This window comes from Anoplopoma fimbria, chromosome 13, assembly GCF_027596085.1.
Source record: "Anoplopoma fimbria isolate UVic2021 breed Golden Eagle Sablefish chromosome 13, Afim_UVic_2022, whole genome shotgun sequence".
Taxonomy (NCBI): domain Eukaryota; kingdom Metazoa; phylum Chordata; class Actinopteri; order Perciformes; family Anoplopomatidae; genus Anoplopoma; species Anoplopoma fimbria.
Window position 1 is genome coordinate 17,297,161 of NC_072461.1, and position 22,087 is coordinate 17,319,247.

The 22,087-nt window shown below is 40.3% G+C and overlaps 1 protein-coding gene across 1 annotated transcript; it reads right to left on the minus strand.

Annotated features, from left to right (window-relative positions):
- Positions 1–810: 810 nt before the first annotated feature.
- Positions 811–11,870, minus strand: angptl2b (angiopoietin-like 2b). The gene is made up of 5 exons (XM_054610786.1): positions 11,314–11,870; positions 5,764–6,660; positions 3,402–3,595; positions 2,068–2,338; positions 811–1,941 (listed from the first exon to the last, which is right to left on the minus strand). Exons 2-5 carry the CDS (start codon positions 6,638–6,640, stop codon positions 1,742–1,744), a joined length of 1,542 nt encoding a protein of 513 aa, XP_054466761.1. The 5' UTR covers positions 6,641–6,660; positions 11,314–11,870; the 3' UTR covers positions 811–1,741.
- Between the last annotated feature and the right edge of the window lie 10,217 nt (positions 11,871–22,087).

Here is a 22,087-nt window from a genome sequence, read left to right on the forward strand (position 1 = left end):
CAAAAGCTGTGGTTGCAACATGGTGGAGGCATGCACTGTATGCTTTCAGTATGAAGATAGCAGTATTGTTTGGAATTATTATTCAAATTAGTCTAAACTTTTTATATGTCTTATATGAAGTACTCCACACTCCACAATTCAGAAAAATAATTGATATACAGTTCAGTATTTTTAATGTATTATGGATCCCTTTTTTATTTATATCACACACTATATTTCTCAGTTTGCCTGTTAAAATGAAATATATATATGAAAATATATCTTTGTTTTACTCAATAAAGATTCCTTTGAATAATATACAATATAACATATTTGATATGGTCAAAGTAGTTATTATCATGGGTATTTATCCTATAAGCTTTTCTCTGGCATGCTTCAATGCGACGTGTAGGCTTCACATGGATCTACTAAACCAAGTTGAAAATTTAAATTGTTGAATGTACATGTCTTTTTAACAGCTAATAAAGCAGTTTCACCACAGGGATAATTAAGGGCATATGAATCACAATAGTTGTGGCTCATAGTCTGTCTCTTGTTCTCATGAAAAATACCTGACAGTAAAAAACTTAATGTCACTACAGGTTGCTAAACCTACATAGACAATTCAAAGTCTTAGTGTCAAACCTTTCTGTTTAGAGGTATGCGGAAGGCTTTCATAATACTTTCATAAGTCATGAAAATTGAAATTGACATAAATAAGATTTGATGAATGTTATGAGTGTTCTCATTAAAGTGCTGCTTAACTATATGGTATTTTTTTATACCTAAAGACACAAAAACAAGTAAAATACACAAGCTGTACATATTTTATTGCAATGTGATAAGGTTTTAATACATTATATTACAAATATCTTTTATGTACAAACGCAATGTGTTGGATCAATTGACATCAACAAACCACTAAATTTATACAGTAAATACAGTGCTTGATTCATACAAGCAAATTGGTGGATACCTGTTCAAGCAATTCAAGATTTCAAAACAAGTATTGTTGAGAAAAAAAGCAGGACTTTAAAGAAAGTGTACCTCCTGAAATGTTGGTGGTGAGTTGATTTTGGTCTTAGATCTATTATATGTAGAATAAGCAGACTGCTAATAACTTCAGGTATTGCTATTAACAGTTTTGTTTTTATGTAAGAAAAGAAAACGGCACTGTTTAATAATAGTATATGTTGTTGTTATTAACAAAACTGGCCAAAATATCAACCCTGTATTACAAGTCAATAAATGTTACAAAAATGACATTTGAAAAATGTATTTAGAATGAAATTAAAAGTCACTGGATATGTTTCCTGTGTCGACCTCATTTGCTTGTTATTGCAAAAAACAACTTTACGTACATACTTAATATATATTGTAGGGTTTTATTCTCTCATGTCAAATAAGGGTTCTTATTGTTATTCTCACTCGGGTCAAATGAGAGCACTGTCAACTAAATAGGTTGTGTGCTCTCAGATACAGTGTATCTAAAACAACTCCTGAGCAATCGGAACATGTCTTTACTGAGAAATACGTTAAATGGAAAAAGGAACAGAAAATTGAATAACGGAGCACAAAGTGCAGTCGATACCAGCATATCAGCTCGTTTTGGTATTGCACTTCCAACATCATCTATCTCTCTGTCTTCCGGCTTGGTGTGGTGCCACTTAAAGAATAAAAGACTAAATATTGCATGGGTTTTAGGAGCTGTCAAGGTTTGTGTTTAGTTAGAGATACAGTACAGTATGTGTTCCTTGGATGCTTAGTGGAAGGTGTTTGGGTTTGGACGGATCATCATGACCACTTTCTTTAGTGAATAGGCTCCGCCTCTGAACTCAGCCCAGTAGACTCCATCTTGGTAGCGGCTGCGGTAGTGTCCTCCTCTGTACCAAACTCCGTTCAAATTTGAATGGGCACAAGAGTTGTACCACCAGCCTCCCTTCTGGTAGTGGGCGCAATTGCCTAGAAACATCAAAAAAATAAACAAATCTGTCAGGCTGCATGCATTAACATATTTTTTTATTGGTATAATCTGCCAGTTTGTCTAGTTTAATACTTTCTAACATTATGTTTTTTGGTTTTTTTTACCTGTATAGGCATCATGGTCTCTGTCCAGTGTTGTGAACTGTTTGCCATTATGCCATGTGAGGGAGTCTCCTGCGTTGCCATGATAACGGCCCACCCTTAACTTGTAGAAGTCGGCCTCAGGCTCCACTCTGAAGCTGGCATATTCTGCAAACACCTTCCTGCCAGACCAGTCCTCCAGCGTGACCAGCAGTTTGTAGTTTCCCTGGTTAGTCAGCCAATAGATGTTCTCCAGACCCAGCCAGTACTCACCATCAATATTGCCAAAACCTTGCTGTGAAAGTCAGTGATAAGAAAATAGCTATTAGATCAGGAAATCATTACTGAATGCTCTTAGAAAAGCTTTGAACAAGGGCCATGGTGGGGGGGCCATAGAACTGCAACGCCGCAGATTCGATTCCAGCCTTGGGGATTTTACACTGTCTACACTTTCACCCCTCAATTTAAAACAAAAATGCCAAGAATAAAATGCTTTGAACAGTTAGTTTGGCTGTCTGGAGGATGATTCAGGGTCATTGCTTGTGATCTGGAGGTAATTATGAGCTCTTCTACCGGGTTGTTTATCGTCAAGGAGCATTATTATAAATGGACCCTCTGAGTCAAGTTTATAGCTACCACCGGGTTTCCATTTTTCCACCATTATTTTGTTATTGAAATCACAGCAGGAAAAGTGTATATAGTATAAAATCGGACATACTGGATGCTGTCTTGCTCCTTTGTTCTGGGTCACATCATACTGTTAGTTGGTTTGTGGTATCCCCTACCCTGCACATGCTTTGAATCAATGAAACACCACTTCAGATGAGTGTACAACTGCAATTTCAGATCGTGTGGTTTGAAGGTTTTTTGTGAAAGTCTTGCTGTTTCCTTAACTAAAATTTAACCAGGACCATGTGGATGATTGGCCAGCAAACCGTAAACTGCTTCTCCTGTTGTGAGGGGTTTCCCTTTCAAAAGTTAAAGAAGTTCCCCTGTATACATATTTAACTACTGATTATCACGCACCTTGCGATGCAATATTCAGAAAATAAGGGTTATTTTTTCCAGAACATCAGGAATGCTGGCACAACCAATTAATGTGCAGTCAAATCCAATATTCCCACATTTCTATTTTTACTGTGAACTCACTCACAAAGACCAACTGATGTTGCGGGAATTAATGACTCACGGCTTTGGCAGTAACTGAGGCTGTTACTACATCAGACACTTTGAGAGCTTAACAATTACCTATTCATTACTGGTTCACATCTGGTTAGCGGCAAAGCAACTAACATAAGCCACCTGCTTCCCTCTTAAACTATGGGGTCCTTGATTAAGTGTGAGGTAGTCGCTCGCACCTTGTATGTCTCCCAGTTCCTGAAAAAGTTGACAGAGCCGTCAACCCTCCTCTGTATCACGGTCCAGCCACCTGGGTCATGTCTCTGGTCACACCACACCTGCATGAGGCGGTTGGCATTCTCTGGCTTCACCAGGAACATTCCGCTGGAAGTGTGGCCATCTTCAAGAGCCTGCAGACAATCCTTAAATGGCCCTAAAAAAGAAGGATGAGAACAATACATTTAGAGCATGTAAAATCCAGTCAGTTACAGCAATATCTCAAAACGTAAGAAACGGAGAAAAATCCATATTGACTCAAAGAGCTTCTATACTCTATCACAGGGAATCCCATTTTTAACAGGCTTTCATTTTAACAGTGGAATTGACTTTGGCTGCTCCTCTCACGAGGGAAATGGCTGCCGGCTGTGCAGCCAAAAGAAACACTGGCATGAGGGCAAAGGGAATCCTGACTACTGAATGATGAAACACAAGCAAAAGCTTTCGATCATCTGGGGTGCTTTACACTGCAGGATTATTATTATTTTAGTTACTTTCACTTAAGTTTTTGTACTTTATGATTTATATAGGCAGACATAATTTTGTTGGAGGCTTGCATACTAAATTAAATTATGGGCAGCTTATAAACGCTTGTCAGCCACTCAGTAAGTGTGCAGAAGTGTAGCATCTACAAAGTGCTATAAAGATGCTTTTTCTTATGTACAGCTGAAAAAAAAACTCTGAAAAAAAGAATAATGATATTGACAATCATTACGGGGCATCAGCCATGCACTCTTCTGCATAAAATAGAATTCATTTTTGGAGATTTTGTGCAACTTCAACATTGTTTTATTGGATTTTATGGTGCAAATCAGTGAAACCGGGTTTGCCTGTGTGCCATAACAATTTTACCCCATACATTTTAAACCTAGTAGATATGGAAAAACACTAATGGGGCCACTGGCTCCACGGCTTCAATTGGCTGTGAAAGTGTTTAAGGGCTCAAGATTTCACACTTGTGTGGTTTGCCAACTGGCCCGGATTACAAAGTGTTTAAATACAATGTAAATACAATGGAAACAAATGAAAAGAGAATAGGGGTCACACAGAGGGTTAGAGGTGAGGGAGGGGTTTAGTTTGCATAAGATATAAAGAAAAAGGAGGTATACAAAAGAAGACACAAAGAACGTCATTTATAGTATGTCATGAGGTCCCGTTCAGTTGAGAAGCCAATCATAGGAACCGTAAAAGTGTTCACGTAATGTGAATAGTCAGTTTGCCTCTCAGTAACTGGGGTTGATTTTTTGGGTTTTTTTTTTTTTTAAATCGCTGTGGATGATATCTGTCTCTCGGCTCACTGCTTGCCATCCATTTACTAGGAATGTCTGTTGAGCAGATACAAGCCAGAGAGCTGCCCTGCCCTGCTCTGTTCTGCCTGATAAAGTCTGCTGCTTTGGTGGAACATATGACTGAATCTTGCCTTGTGCGACTGGAACAAATGACATCACTGACTCCCGGTATCTCTCTCTGTACGTACTTTACCCCCCCCTCTCTCTTTTTTTCTTACACTCCATCCCTCCGTTTCTCTCTGTTGCTCTTTCAGTTCTTCCTTCCTTCCTTCCTTCCTTCCTTCCTCTCTATTCCTGCATTGTGTGCAGCTCTCTGTTCATGCTATGGGTTTATGTAACTTTTTGGGGTGTTAGTTGCATGTCTATGGGCAGGAAATTACTTGCCTCCTTTCAAACATGCCATACAAAGGCTACCGTTCACATGCAGCTGAGTGAAAATGGCAAGCAGTAGCACAAAATGTCAATGGAAAAAGCTCCCACTGGTCATGTTGGGAATGGTTTGTTCCTTTTTTTCCACCATTTTAAATCTGAAGTCTAACTAAGTAATTAAAGTCAAATGGGGAAAGGGAACGGCAACAGACTACTCATTGAAACTGATACCCCGCGCCCCCCCCAATTAATTTTTAAAGCTTTATCATTCACTAACATGTGTTCAAGAGTCCCATGGGCTTGGATCCAGCTATCCATTTAGGCACATGTATTTACCCTGCTAATATGCTTTGTGTTTTTGTATGGGTTGAATCATGGCAATTAGATGATATGCATCTCAAAAGGCTGTAGACAACAGCATTTCTGTTCTCACTGAGAGCCATTGGCCCTGGGAATGTGTGGGACATATTTAAATTGGCTTTGAATGGAAGAATGGGTACTTGGTGGTGGCTTGTCATTAATGATTAAGAGGTTCCAAACATAGTTAGCTCAGACAAACAATCCTTTGTGTTTTATGGTGACTGTTTTGGTAAGAATGCATCAAAAATAGAACTTGGAAATGAAGCACCTTCATTTAAAAGTTCATATTGGACTTTCTTAGACTCACCAGAGGGCTTGTCAGTGGTGGAGGGGCTGTGTGTGCCAGTGGGCATCGTTGGAAGAGACTGTAGAGATTTTTGGTCACTCTGGATCTCATTGCTGATTGGATTGTTTACTCGTGGAAGGACAGGTGGCTGGTAAGGCTTGTTGAGAGGTGGTGAGGGTGGAGGTGGTTGAGACCGCGGCTGGGGAACGGGCACGGGACGAGGTGGAGGGCGACTCTGGCACTGCTCCTCCAACAGAACAATGAGACTTGATTGGTTGGTGGCCAAAGATGCCAAGTGCTGGTACTTGTGCTCGAGATCCTTGTATCGACTGGTGAGCTGTTGCATCTCAGAGGTTTGGTTCAGGATCTTGTTCTCCATCTGAGCCAATTCGAGGGCATTGTCTCTCTTCCTGATGATCTCATGGAGCAGCTGCATGTATAGCTGAGTGACTCTGGAGTTCATGTTTCGGCTCTCCTTCCTCAGAAGCTTGACCTCATTGACAATACCCCCGTCCACCTCCACCAACTGCTGCAGGGTCTCAATCTGCCTCTTCTGTTTCTGTAGCTCCACATTTAGAAGCTCTAACTCCTGTTTGTTGACCCGATTCTCCAGCATGGCCTCCGGCTCCTTGGAGTTGACACAGATGGCTCCAGTCACTTTTTGCTGAGGCACAATGAAAGTGTAGGAGCACTTGTCCTGCGGCTGGTCAGCTGGAGCACGCTTGGTCCTTCCAGCATAGAAAAAGTCTCTCTCTAAATCATCCTCACTACTCTGAAATTCTTGGGTCCTTTTCCTGTCATGGCTGCTGTCGGACGGACTCCCCTGAGTCTGCTGGGCGGCACAGGCTAGTCCATAAACAAGGAGGAGCCCCAGCAGGACCATTGAAGGGGGCTCCATGTGTCCCAACTCACCAAAGCCTGAGGAAAATGGAGAAGAAAATAGAGAACATTATTGCATTGTTGTGTCAATTTTTTTTCCCAAAATGACTCGCTTTTCTAGTTAGTAAGCAGAAGACTGTAGATCTATTCTGAAACTTTTTCCCTTACTGTTAGAATTAAAAGCCCTCAGGATTGGACTGCATGCTCATTTTGACAGGGCATCAATGGAGTCCTTCAAAGCTGAAGGACTTATGATTGAGATCAGAAGAAGGCTGCCCATTAGGTTACTCTGGTCTTATCCTCCATTACCTTCCAGGAGAAGCCCTGTGCATACACATCTATACCTAGTCAGGCCTGGAGGTCATTACAGCTTTCAAAAATGTGGGCTACTGGAAAAGATAAGATCTGAAAGAAATTTGCTCACTTGCCCTGCTGAGCGCCACAGCGGCTGCTGTGACTTTCCATGACAGTAAGCGAATTATATTCATATGTAATATTTAAATGAAGAATTTCATGGTTGCTACACTGCACCTATCACTACTGGCGTGAGCAAACACTGCTGTATTTATGTTTTAATCATCGAAAACAGCTGGTCTTGATCTTTGTTTAAATCAGTTTTCCCCTATCAAGAGTATGCAAAACATGCATGTTTGAAAGTTACTCATCACCTCACTTCCCCTAAGAAACACATTTCTTGTGTCTAATGATGTGCTGATCCCTTCAGTCAGTTACATTGCTGTTGGGGGAGTGTGTTTAGCTTAGTTTGCTTTGCTGGCTCAGGTTTTCTTTGGATGAGTGCCACTGTTCTTCCTTGACACAGACAGAAACACTCCTATCTGCTCCCCTCTGCAGGCCTGGACATCTTTGCTTATGGAAAATATGAGACACTACGATGATGCTATTCAAGGAACTGTTTTAAATATTGATTGTGTTGCATCAGTCATGTCTATAGCCTTTACCAAAAGAGGTAATTAAGTCGTGTTCAGACACTGAAGGGCCATTTATTGTAATTTCCGTATCCACTTTGAACATGTGTGCGTTTCTGTTTGAACTTTTTTAACAGACTAAAGCTTACTTTAACCATCTAGCATACATAAGAAGCATTACATATTGTTATCCTTATCTGCGTCAGTATTTATTTCTGATTAAATCTGAGGTACTACATAAACCTGTTAATAAAGTCTCTCTTAAATTTGTGTCCTCTATAACTGGACCTTGCAGCACAACCCATACATTTCATCAAGAGTTAATGAGAATGAGATACTTAACTGTTACCCCCAGAATTCAAAGCGTACACATTTTTCTATTAGAAAAATAAGTGCAGGCTGTTTTGGTAGATGATGGTTGTGTTATTAGGGGATGCCACTGAGTGCTGAGGAGAATGTAACTCCTGTGCAACGATAACAAGTCCTTGAACTCCCAGGGCACCTTAATTGAAAGCTGCTGCATATTGGATTACAGAGGGGTCCTCTGTAACACCTCCCCAGAGTCAGAAGGGGCCTGTCTAATCAGAAGGCATTATCGAGAGGCCTATATTGGATTGGTTTTGAAGATCCGCGTCAGGATTTCTAGGCTTACAACTCCTCACACATTTTGCTATAGCCTATCTTGGTGTGAAAGATAATCTACCAGCTAATAGTAAGAACAAACTTGGGAAGAGAGCAGAACTGTTTTTGTCTTGTTAATCCGGGCGTGCTGCCAGCACATTAGGTAGGAGACATGGAGAAGAGAAATGCAGCGCTCTCCAAGAACATGACCCGTGGCACATTTGACCCTTTTAGTTTTATCTGTCTAGAGTAGAATGTGAAAACATTTTTCCTTAACCTTCTATAACTGGTCGGTCTTTTTGATGTGATAGTTTACATGGCAAGAAACATAATCACAGTCAATGCAGTCTGCCTCTCCCATGGATTTGGTTAAAACAGAATCTAAGAGTAGCAAGTCCACGATTTAAATATGACTACTAGGAATTAAAAAAAGACTCAAAGAACAATGTAGTTTTTGTTTGAAATTTAGTTTGATTGAAACTGTTTTGTGTCAGCACAGTAGGAGTACTTTAGTGGCACTAATGGTGCACACAAAGCCTGGCTGTATGATGTCATTCCGGAAAATGCTGATTGATTCAGTGTTATAAATATTTTTCGCACCATGCAAAAGGATACTTGTTATCATTGAAATGATAGTAGAGTCCTCAAGCCCTAAAATAATCACTAATAATAACTTACAAATAAGCCCATACCAATATAGAAGAGCAGCCCAGAGCCTGTCCCATGTAATGTGCTGATGACTGTATTTGGCCAGCGGCTCCTGTGGTTTCTCCCCCCCGAACATGAGCTCTATCTCTGAGAAATGCCGAGTGATTTCCCCCTGCTGAGGAGGAGTCCCATGTTGGACGTCGTTAGTCCGGAATCTCCTGCTCTAGGCTTCACTACACTTCAAAGCTGAGGGAGAAAATGTTTGCAGCTTGTGATGAAATGTGTGTTTGTGTGCTGGTGAATGCGGTATGCGTGTGTTCGAGTGTTTTTCCGATAATGTGTGATTTCAAATAACACTTGCTTGGCTCAGTATCCCATGGAAGCTGAGAAAAGTCCCATCTGCCCTGACAGAGACGGCCTGTTATTAACACATCCCCAGTCTGCCAGAAGGAACAACAGAAAACCTCCTCCTCCTCCTCCTCCTCCTCCTCCGTCGCTTTTAACAGCCCCCACCGCGCATCATTGTCCTAACATCACTTCACTTTACAGGCTGCTATTGACCGGCAAATAGCTGCAATGATTAACCGGTGTTGAGAAGTGTCATATATGTCTACTCCGCCCAGGGCCTGAAGATGGACGAGTGTAGTGTGCAGTGAATGAGCAGTCTCATTGTAATTTGATTGGCAGCTCCTCTTGAGATGATTTCTTCAAGTCTGCTTCACACCAAAATGTTTTGGTTTTACTGTCTTCAGGTGGTTAAGTCTGTGTTTACACGACTCCTCCTTCTGGATTTTACTCAGTGTTAAATCAAGTGTGATAGGCGAGTGCAGCGGGGAAGGTCAGTGTGTCTCTGACCGGTGCTGTGCTCCAGCCTTTTTGGTCATGCTCAGCACATATTAATTAGAAGGTGGGTAGCCTCGCTCAGACTGGCTGATGTCTCTCACCCCAGCCCCTCTCATTTCAGTGTGAGCAAGGCATTCCTCACATTCTTCGTCACCTCATTAGAGTGAGCTTCCATACACACATGTAGAGTCAGTGGTGGTGGCAGACGGCTAGAACCCTCCAGACTCAGGACCACTACTCCCCTTATCCCCTCCGTACCTACCAGACGTACCGTACCTACTGACCCACTTCATTCCCAGTGTCCTACTTTCTGTGTGAATGCCTCATAATCACATCATCATCATCCACAACAGGAGATCACAACACGACTACAGAGCGCCTAATTTGTCAGTAGCTGAAAAAAAAGGAGCGGACTCGCTTTGCAGGACTGCTTTTGTGCTGCATGTTCAAATTAGCGCCAACTCCGCTGAGAAACTGGCAGTCTCTTGCATGACACCCAACATGTGTTGGATCAGAGTCAAATGCAATTTGCTCATGGTAATCTGCACTATTACATTACCTTGAGGGTGACCTCATTCTTTCCTCAAGCATGTAATGCTTGCAAGTGTGAAACAAGAAATTTTTACCATGATGAACCTCAACTACCTGCTCAGTTTGATGCCATAGGACAATATTTGTTTTGACTCTCCATGGAGCAGGAGAGGTTCAAGTTTTTGTTCAAATTTAGGTTTCGTTCAGTGTATCATGCTGCTTGGTGAGTTGTTCCATAGCTCACTTGTGATCCTAGTCAGACATGGAGGCAGGGGGTCTCGGGGATTGTTTCGATAAGTTCCTGCATTCTAACTCAAAGACCCCTTATCCAAACACTACCCTGGCAACAGAAACAAAGACGGGATTCAACCGCCTGCTTCTCTATCCCCTTGAGCCCAGGGGAACATCCTGAAGCTGCAGACGGCTTGACATACCGGTAGTCAGGTTATCTGTTATTTTTTCTCTTTAAAAAAAACCGAATGGTACTATTTAGATATTAGAAAATAAATCCATGTTAGCATGTATCAGACAAGGCTCTTGCTGTATATCATCTTCTGCACACCTACTTCAATCCCCATGCGGAGTGTTTTATCAGTAGTAGTGATTTAGCCCATAGAGCCCGCTCTCCAGCATCCCCCTGCGCTGGATTAACCCTCCCCAAACAAGTCTATCAGAGTCATCTGTCCAGTTAGTCATCAGGAAGTACAATTACCCTTTGGCACCAAACAGTGAGTAAGATAACAGATGCTGCATGACGTCTACTGAATTCCAGATCAAACAAAATCATTATGTCAAGTGAATCAGTTTGAGAGAGAACAGTCAAAGTCTGACTCCAATCAGTTTAACTTCATGACAAAAGAACTGCTTTACCATTGTGTTAGAAACGTAACAGTGCTGATTGATTCTGAGCTCACCAACAACTTCTGTCACACCAAGAAAGTTCAATATTTGCTCTGAGAGATTACTTGTTACAGACAATTTATCAATGCAATGAATTGAAGCTATGCTTGGTATAATGTAATATAAATGCAAGTTGTCCTTGTTAAATATATAAACCAATAAATAAGATGCATATGATGCATAATAAAATGTATTAATAAGTGAAAGGTAACTCAATGCTTACGAGATCGATAACTGTAGAGTATTGATGAGGCTCCCTCAGATGCCTTGCCCTCCTGGCAGAGCTGATTGAAGTTTCTTCTGGTAGAAAGTCATCCCAAGTGAGAAAGCTGCAGCCTTTGCGTCCTCCTCTCCCCCCTTCTGCGATCTGCCTGTATAGTTACTCTTTGTCACCTCTGTCCATTCCAGCCGTGGAGGGGTGGTGGTGTTTTAAAGCCCTATTATTAAAAGACCGTCATTAGCCCGACAGCAGCTCAACTTGCCAGAAAGTCTTCAGCAAACATTGAGTAGATTGTTTCAAAATCCACTGGGAAAGAAAAAGTTGGAGCACTTTTAGGAGACAAGTGGTAACTTAAGTTAGATGGTGGAGATAGTTTCCTGATAAATGGTGAGAGTCCAGAGCAGGTTGTGTACTGCCTGTGGCCCGTTAGGAGAAGACTGTCACTTTTCTGTGGGCTGAATCCATCACTTCTGCCTCACAGCTCTAAGAGGCTGTCTCTCTCAACTGCACCTCTCTCCCCCTCTCTCTCTCTCTCTAGCTCTCTCTCTCTCTCTCTCTCTCTCTCTCTTTCTCTCCCTCCTTGGTGCTTTTAAATGATGAAAAATCCTCTTGCAGTGTTTCACCAGGCAGACAAATTGAGCTGAGAGCCTCCCCCTCTCCCTTAAAAATGAACACATTCTTGTTTAAAGCAACAGCCTTCTTTCTCCACCCCTCCTCCCCATAGCACAAAGGAGATCCACAAGCATGCACAACACAAGCCACACACACACACACACACACACACACACACACACACACACACACACACACACACACACACACACACACACACACACACACACACACACACACACACACACACACACACACACATCTCAAATTTCCAACCCTCTGCCCCCTGGCCGCTGGTTCAACCACCACCACTATTTCTGGCTCGGACTGCATGGTTCTTCTGCTGGTAGACAGCCACGTTGTTACACTGATCAGTTCCTAATTGGCCGTGAATGAAAGCTTGTCCAGGGACAGGTGGGAAGAGGCTGACAGATAGGAAGCAGATCCAGGTGTTTCGACCTAGACCGGGTCTGGATGAGCGAATGCTGTCTCTGGTTAATAGTCTGGAGTTGAGATGTCTGAAACAGGCTGTACCTACGTACAAAGCAGGGGGATAATTATGGAACTTTGTCAAAAGCAGAGCTGTGCTTACTTGTCCATGTGTGTTGCTAGACAAAAGGATATGAAACACGTTGTCATGTCAGAGTGTGGACAATCCTGCCAATGGTCTATAAATGTCTCAAGGAAAAACTTGGCTTTGGATACTGTTGCCGTGGCTGTCATATGTTGTTTTTGTGTTGTCTTCCCATTTTCAAAATCATTTGAAGCTGTTGTCCAGCCAATAATGCTATAATTGGGTTTCCTGTTTATTCTAAGATTATTATTATTTAATGGTTTTCTATTCAGTGCACATAGAAACGTCAGAGTAGCATTTTCCTAAGAACTCAATTTCAACCTTTCTAGCAGCTACATAAATCATTTCTTAATCGGATATTGACTGCTTTGCCAGCTATTGAAATTAAATTGTCTGGACCCAGCTATGAGTAAAACCAGATGGGCAACTATGTTCATCAGTTGTTGTTGATATGTTGTTTTTAGCCTTTAGCTACTTCAGTGTTTTATTGTAGCTTTGCATTACATAAAATCTCTAAATTTGGCTGTCGAGTTTGTTTTACAACGAATAAGATATGTGATCCCCCGTTTGAAGTATAAACATTCAATGTGTTACAGATGGAGACTATCTTTATGTGTGTCAACTATAAACTGTGCAAGTGTTGGGATGCGTATAAAATAGGAAAAGGAAGGGATAAAAAATTAACAATGGACTAAATTTGGTCTCCCTCATGTGCCAAAGCTTCAGCTTAATAAATTTAATTTAGGTGTTAAATACAAGGGAGAAGTAGGGCTTTTTTTCAATCGCATAGCATTGTGCACAAATCTGTAGCTAAAGCCTTACAGTTATAGTTTGAATTTATACTTTTCTATGTGTGCAAGTATTCAGGTGCTCATATAAACTGTACAATCAGCGTTTTCCATCGTAGTGTTTTAAATTTCCATCTATTATCCCCTTTAAGCCTATAGATTCAAATATTGGCCTCAGGGCATCTCTGATGTCAGGCTCTTGTACAGTTTACATTCATGTGTTTTCTATCAAGGAATGTCATAAAACAGTCATACTTTTGCTTTGCAGAAATGTTTCCATGCACATTTTTGTGCACAAGGCCAGTAACAGTCTTACTACAAACCAAATGTAGTAAGACTGGAAAATCTATTTGTAATAGGTAGCATTTAACCTTTCTGATGTCAGATGCTGTAACAGCCTTGGGGCATAATTTAGTAGCAAGTAAAAGAAAATATTTAAAGTACAAAAGATTCAATCAGCTTAAGTGAAAGAAATATATATAATGAAGAACCTCATCAGTGTAATACACATAGTCCTTGTGTGTATTACATAAAGGATTATATTAATTTTACATTCATGTATGATTTCCCTTGTTCGGATCATGTGTGGTTCACTATTTAAAAGCAGTCGGCCATTGATTTCTTCCATGGTCGATTCAGTTTCTTCCTGAAGTGAATGGAAGCGTCTAAATGTTTCCAAAGCGTCTAAATGGTTCTCCCGATGACACAGTGAGAATGTACAACTGGCTTTACGAGACAAAGTCCCTGGCAGGAGATACTGGACCAGCAAGAAGTGGACGAATATATTTCATAACATCCACGATTAAGCCAGAATCAAGGACCGGTCACACATTTGACAAAGCTAATCCTTCGAAAGAGATTTTTGATCAAAGAAAATCTGATTGAACTTTAGCACTGATGCATCACATGTTATACAAAGCTGGTTTTATTTAATTGTTTGTACCCATCCCTTCTTTTTTTCCTCTCATCAATGACAACCACAGCTGACTTTGCAGCTTACCGTTGAATGGTGCTCTTACTCAACGTCTGGGAAGCTGAGCTGCGTTTCAATGTTGAGTGTTTGAGTGACTCATTGGATGTCATCCAAAACCATGGTGTTGGTGCAGTGATTAATTCCCTTTCCATTTCTAATCCACAGCAGGTGAAGGAACAACGGATCATAAAAATGTCAGGGGGAAAATGTTAGTCCCGCATTGAAATAGTAACCAATCAATGCATTTTAAAGCTGCACGCACCACTTGGGAGAGGATCATGGAAAGTGGCTTCAGGTTGGAAATGTTTCACAGATGGGCTTCTATGTTGGTGAATGAATGAGCATGTTGAGGGAGTCCTCCGGTTACTCACCAGTTCATCTGGGATTAGCAGGAGGAAAGCTTCTGTTATGAGTACAATTTGTGACCAGTTAAATAAAAACAGTGGTAAAACTATGGTTGGCCTTTAGTCAGGGTGTCCTTCCAATCATTCCCCAGGCTGCCCTTACCCCAGGACATCAGTCATGAAAGCTAGCAGACCTGAACCTAAAAACACAGCTACAGAATAGTTGTTTTCCTCAGTCCACCAGCTAAGTAGCGCTCTTTATCTCTTTTTTTTTATTTATACAAAAAACGATCCGATTGCAATAGATGTTGTAGAAATGCAGCCCCCTGTTGCTCCAACTGTGCACACGGTCGGTGCACCGTTTGCAGCTCTTGCTAGAGTTTAAAACGGGATATTACTTAATTATATTAATTATTTTTATTAAACTCTCTTTGATATGAGGAAGTGAAGAAAGTGCAGATGGGCAGATCTGGCAAACACAGATTTATTTTATATTTTTTTACATCAGTTAAACAATGTGTATACATATTGTACATGTAATGCGTTTCAAATATTAAAATATAAAAAGGCCATGTAACCTGCAACTTATGATCTGGCTTGATGTTGATGTAATTCATTTTGACAGCTCTGGTCGAAAAAGTAGAAAAATAATATAAGAGCTTGCAAAGAAAGTTGAAGCTCTTCAGAATGACAGATACACATTATCTAGAATTTCCATGAGCTATATTTAACGCTATTGAGGCAAATGTATGTATTAAATCTTCTTCATAAATAAAAACAAATCCATTGAATAAAACTATTTATATATTTATGCAAAATATTTAGTGAGCCCATTTCTTAAAACCTGCAAATCTCCAATAGGATGCATTTTCTTAGGCTAAAAACACAAACAAAGGGTCAATAAAGTAGCAGTAATTAAGTGCAATCTACTACAGGGGAAATATCTCTTCCTCTGTAAAAGGCTAAGCTGTGGTGAAAGGGTAGCGTAGACATACAGTTAATTATATTTCATTATAACACTTTATTTGAAAATTGGAAATTACCCAATATGTGAATGACATATGCAGAAAACTAAATATTATAAAATTTGCAGGGTACGCTGTTATTGATGTAATTTAGATTGAAAACAATAAATGAAAGTAAAATAACTGATACACTCAAAGAGCCACAAAAGCACCAGAAAGCTACTCAACTGACCCTTCAATATGTCCCGCCCAAGTTTTCCCCAAAAATCTATAATATTTATGCAGGAATTGCAGTTGGTGACAGTGTGGGCTCCATGGTAACATTAGCTCTGACAGCTTGATGGCGTAGCAGCAGGGGGCGGGGCTTAGCAAAGGGTCAATTACACTAACAGACGTGAACGCAGCAGTTGGTAACTTCAAGCTTTGGATGACATCGACATAGCCATGTCAGTTTAACAGCTGAAAGTCAAACTACACAGCTCCCATTTGTCCATTAGACAAACTATCAATACTTCTAATACCGTTTTTATTATGCCTTCATTCATTTGTAATGTTTTTATTTGTATGCACGATTCAGTAAGTCAAATTTCTTGTATGTGTAAACTGTGATTGTGTTTCGTTCAGTGTACGTACCCAATGTGAGTGGCTTACTGTGTGAGGCCACCTTAGTGAGCTTTGTTTAAACATGGCTATGTACAAGGCCAGCATGTGTTCCTGACTGCCAGACATGATGGATGGCTCTCTGGTGACCTGTATCGACCTTTTTACCCCCGGTCTACTGTTACTAGCTGTTTGTTGTGCAATTTTGATTGACAAGCGAATTACAACTATGAATTCACTTAAGTAAATTGTTGTTGAAATAGCTCTTTTTTGCCATGTTTAATCTCTGTGTGTATATTTTGAACTTGATGGTAATGCAACGCATTTATCAAAATAGAAATATGAAAATTTTCCTCTGTGGTGTGGAAAGAGTTTTCTTAATTATTCCATGGCCTTGCTGTGTAGGAGTCATTGTGCCTGGTGGCTAGACCTACAAGGGCTGCTCTGTATGGAGGAAAATTTTGAGTTTTATGATCTGAGTGGAAAGAATGGGACTAGCTCAGGATTTTGTCAAGCTCACCCCAACTGTTGCAGAAACCACCAAATGAGACTAGTAAATATGGAACGTGTGAGAATTCAGAGGAACAGGATTTCATTCAGACGTCATTAGTCTTATGGTGAAAGCACCAGCAGCCTGTGTGGTCTTGTCTGAAATCTACTCGACATAACTCATTCAGGGATTTAACAATATATGGCAAACAATGCTGAAGCTGCGATTAACATCAGGAGATCTGGCCACGTATGCAGCAAGGGACCAACTCCTTTCTTTGTGTTAGATTCAATTCAGAAGTGACTACATCTCTCAGTAGCTCAGCCCTTTGCAGTCTGTTTCTTAACAAGCATTAAACCCCAAAAGCAGCTCAGTATCCTACATATATTAACTTTGACATCATGCCTTGTAGCATGTAATTTAAAGATCAAGGTTACATTACCTATTTGTCATGAATGCTAAAGCCTTAGCGTATGGTTTCCAGACATGTTTTACAAGGGAGCCGTCTTTACATCATTTGGAAAGAATCCAAAGGAACCTACTCAGTAGTGTTGTGATTTGGGATCCATGGAAGCAGGACTGAACAACAAATAAAGCCCTGTGCCATACAAGCAACTTGACAATGTAATGATGTGTGACCAAATGTGCTGGTGAAAAGCAAGGCAGTTGGTCTATATGGGTAGTATGCGAATGACTTTAGGCAGCATTCTAATGACCTGTCATGTACTCTTGAGGACTGAGTTGTTATATAGGAAAGTTTTCTTGGTAAACACAGTTCTGTCATCAGGGGAGCCTGTGAGCAGTAGAGTTTAGGTTATAGAAAACTCAGCTCTAAGTGAAGTTTATGCTGTGTGGATTATGTAAGTAGCATATTTGACCTACTTTCTCAGCCCAATGACCATTGCTTGTGCAAATACAAAGAAATCCCTACACAACTGCCCTAGTGTAGAAATAACAGCATGCTATATACATTCAATATAATATGCATACTTTATGATGCCTCATGCTCTTGAGACACTGCTATTGTGACAGCCATGTACATTTATAGCAATGAAAGTTAGCATCTTCAAGTCACACTTGGAGCAAATCATGAATCTTGGGTCCCAGTTATTTTAACATGTTCATCCCACATGTTTATGTGACAGGTTTCTTTTATAGCAGCAGTGATCACTCTTTAAATGTAATCTCCTTGGCTCTGTCCAATCTATTTAGACATTTATTTGGTAACAGCATCATTTTTGAACAAGCCAGCCTCCCAGCCAGGTGTGACATGGAGAAAAGCCATGTTAACGCAGGAATCATAGCTTGTTTCTCTCTGGTTTAAGCCCCTGGATGGTGGAGCACACAGTGTATCCTGTAGCTGTGTATTTAGGTTCAGGTCTGCTAGATTTAATGGCCGATGTCCTGGGGAAAGGAAAGCCTAGGGAATGATTGGAACGGCACCCTGGCTCAAGGTAGACCATAGCTCATTTCCCTGCTGTTTATGGAATTACTGACTGCAACAGTGCCACCCTTAAATCCCTAGCTCAGTCTGACATTAAACACTGTCACTAAACTGCCTTACACTGACCTAAGTAGCATTAAAGAATCATTATGTGGAAGAAATCATGAATAGACTGTAAACATTGTATTACGTTTATGGGAACAATGCAAACTAAGAAATTTTGGTGCAAATAATCTCACCATACAGTCTTTTTTCCCTATATAGAGTCTTGGGCCTGTTAGGAATTCTGTTTGATGATTTATTGTGTTAGGAACCACTAAAATAATCCCCTATTTATGCCAACGACTCATGTTGGGCGAGTGTTAGCTATCGTTTAGAAAACTAGTGCAGTGGCTGATCGCGACTTTCCCGTTCGGAATGGTTACAGCGTTGTGTGGGGTTTTTCCCGTGGCTGTTCGGAACATATGAACCTTGGGAGCGGGCCGATTGCTTGGCTGCCAGTCTCGAACGCACCGCAAGAAGTTAAAAACAGTTTGGTTGAGATGTTAGTATATCCAACATCCAGCAGTAAAAGTGAATTTCATTAGCAATGGCCTGTAAAGCCCCGATGGGGACGACATGCTGAAGTCCGCAGAGCCCTGAAGCTCGGCTCCCGCTGCTTGTTTATTTTAAGTTTATTCATATTGAACGAGTCGCATGTCCAAATTAATCCAAATTCAACAAAGCTCTCCATGGTGTTACCAGCAATTCACCAAAGAATCCAAGTAGATTGGATGAGCATTTCTCAAGATATTTAAAGGACACACAGACACACAGACAGACAGAATCTTTGGAAGTATCTGTTTAGGATTTCCAAACCTAGCCAAATCCAAACTGATCCATGAACTGTGTCTCCCGTTCTCAATTTGATCCATTTTTGCATTTTATTACAAAATTCTCACTTAATGAGCAGGTTTCCAAGTGAAAGCCATTGACCTGAAACTCCCAGGGTATACTCGCTCCAGTTTATGTGACCAAATTCAGTCAAGTGTGGCCTTTCCCATCCCTGTATTTCAACAAAGTAATTGTGTTTGCTTGACCCTGCCATAAATATTAAACCAACATTTTGCCAAGAACCTATTAGGTTAATCAGTAACACTGCTAATGAGCTCTTAAATACTTGACAATAAAAGTTATAACAATGATTTTTATGTATTCCTTTTATTGCTAGGCTTATTAGAGTTGACATCAGGTGAAAAATCTAAGGAAAATAAATCTTCATAAAGCATCTTGGTAAGGTGTTAAGCCTACAGAACATCTGTTCCATTTCACAAACTATCTTTGTGAAGCTTTCTGAAGACTGAACGCAAATGGGCTTAAACAGTGCCTTCTCCCAAATAATACGGTCTACATTGTGAGTTCCTACCTCCTCACAGACCAGTACTAATGTTGCATCTGGTGGGCCTTGACAACATGTGAAATCAGGAATTTCCACTTTAACAACTGTGGATAGTAGACCTCAAACCGCTGGCAAAAGACTAAGTTTTAGTGGTAAATGTGGACAAACCACATGATATACAACCTAATATGGTTTTATCATAATAACTAGAAAGGTGCTCAGTAGAATACACACCTTCACCAGATGTGTCTGCAGTGACCACTGTTGTATTGTGTGACTGTATGAATACAACACACAATTGGATAACCAACTGTCTAGACAACAAACTCAAAAACAAGCAGCAATGTATGAAAGCAATCGGCTCAAAGTTGTGGTATAAGTGCATCATACAATCTTGCCCCCCCAAAAAAATTGACAAAAACTTTACAAAAGTATAACTTACGTCTTCATATCATTATCCGGTTAAATTATGTAGCTGCAATTGTGTTTATTAACAACATGTCCAGGCTGCATCATTTACACCTTGCAATGTTTTTTTATTGGTCTATTTCATATCATCTGTTTACCAGTGATTGCTGACCACCTGAATGAAAGCACCTGGCAAATATATCACGGTCACATGATATTTCCAGATCTAACGGGTTGATGGGAAGCACATAAACACACCATGTCTGGCAATCTGTGGATTTTGCATTTACTAGCAAGAGCTGCAAACGGTGCACCGACCGTGTGCACAGTTGGAGCAACAGGGGGCTGCATTTCTACAACATCTATTGCAATCGGATCGTTTTTTGTATAAATAAAAAAAAAGAGATAAAGAGCGCTACTTAGCTGGTGGACTGAGGAAAACAACTATTCTGTAGCTGTGTTTTTAGGTTCAGGTCTGCTAGCTTTCATGACTGATGTCCTGTGGTAAGGGCAGCCTGGGGAATGATTGGAAGGACACCCTGACTAAAGGCCAACCATAGTTCATTTCCCTTCTGTTTATGGAATTATTGATGGCAGCAGGGAAAACACTTTTACTATACCGCTATGCTTTACTGCCTGATATTAACCTAAGTAATCATGAAGAAGGAATCATGAATTGGCTACAAAATGTGATGGTTGTTAACGGGTAAATCCCCCAAAAACTTTGCGCAACTAATACTATCATTGAGTGTGTCTTTGTTCCTTATATAGAGCCTTGAGCCTGTCAGAGAAGTTTTGTTTGATCATTTCCTGTGTGAGGAAACTGAAAGGAAGTACAGTACAGCGGTGGTAAAATAATACCCCCTTTCATGCCAAGGACTCATGTTGGACTAGTGTGCGGTATCATTTTTTTGCAACTTTTTATGCAGTTTTTGCATTTTTGTCTTCTGCAGTTACACTTGATACGTCTTTGATAAGTTTTACCCAATCAAGGTGAAGTAAAACACATGTAATCAGCACATTAATATAAGTGCAGTAAGTCCAGACTTTGTTTTGAAAAGCATGTCACCATCACAAATAGCTACTTTGTGCAAATTTGGGATCAACACTGAATTCCTGAACCCAACCCAACTGATGACCCACAATATTCCTGTTAGGGCTTCTGTGCATGGATGCCAACAACATATGGGGACCAGTCAGTACATTATGTCATGTTTTTGGTTGTTCTGTGGACAGCCTGTTAATTAGTGATTATCTTTTAGTGCTTACACATTTTTAATGGAAATGTTTATTATGGTATATAAGATTCAAAGGTACAGTATTGCCATATTTTGTATATAACAAATAATTAGTGATGATTAATTATTAGGTAGGTGGGGAATGATTTATAGTTGTGCCAGAAATATCCAGGCATGTCTGTAGGCATGTTCAGTGTAAATTAGCAGCTTGTATGTTGACGTCTTTACGAGTACAATATGGTCCCGTAGATGGAAACGGACCACACAGGTTGCATAGCATTGCATTGAAGCTGCAGACTGTTTGTCTTGGATCATTGTAGGTCAAATAAGCAGCCGATGTTGTGTTTGAGGACTTTCCTGTTACCTTCCAGTATAAAGTAACTTCTCAAAACAAGCCAGCCAAAACCAAGCCGTCATGAGTATTATCACTTTCCTCATACATCATCAGAACCACCTCTGTTGAATCCTATGGTCCTTCATGAGTGCAACACATATTGTACTCGAGTAAAAGTAGGTGTACTGATATTTAAAGAAATTGTACTCAACTAAAATTAAAAGAACTTGTGTAAAAATGTACTTAAGTATAATTTTTAAAAAAAGGTGCTCTGAGTAAACTACGTTACATAAAAAGGAGGGGGATATATATGATACTATACTGTTAAATTAAAGATCATCTTTAGGCAACAAAATAAACTGCTTTAAATGTGGAACAGCATCAGCAAGGCCCCTTATGTCCAAACCAACAGATTGACACTGTACACAACTGATTCAATCTGATCATTTATAGTTATACAACTGCCTTCCTTCATGTAGCCTCACAGAAAAGAGACGGACAATTAAACAAAAATGACCGACAATAAGTAGCTTGTTTAAACAGGCTGTGGACACAAGGAGGCCTGATATTGCTTTTAGAATCAACAGTTGAACACAACATCACCAAAGCAGTTAACGTGAACATATAAA

Coding starts and splice junctions, on each gene's coding strand:
- angptl2b (XM_054610786.1), bottom strand. CDS start 6,640: ATGGAGCCCCCTTCAATGGTCCTGCTGGGGCTCCTCCTTGTTTATGGA. Junction 2,339..3,401: donor GGAACTGGGAGACATACAAG/GTGCGAGCGACT, acceptor TGACTTTCACAG/CAAGGTTTTGGCAATATTGA. Junction 1,942..2,067: donor AGACCATGATGCCTATACAG/GTAAAAAAAACC, acceptor TGATGTTTCTAG/GCAATTGCGCCCACTACCAG.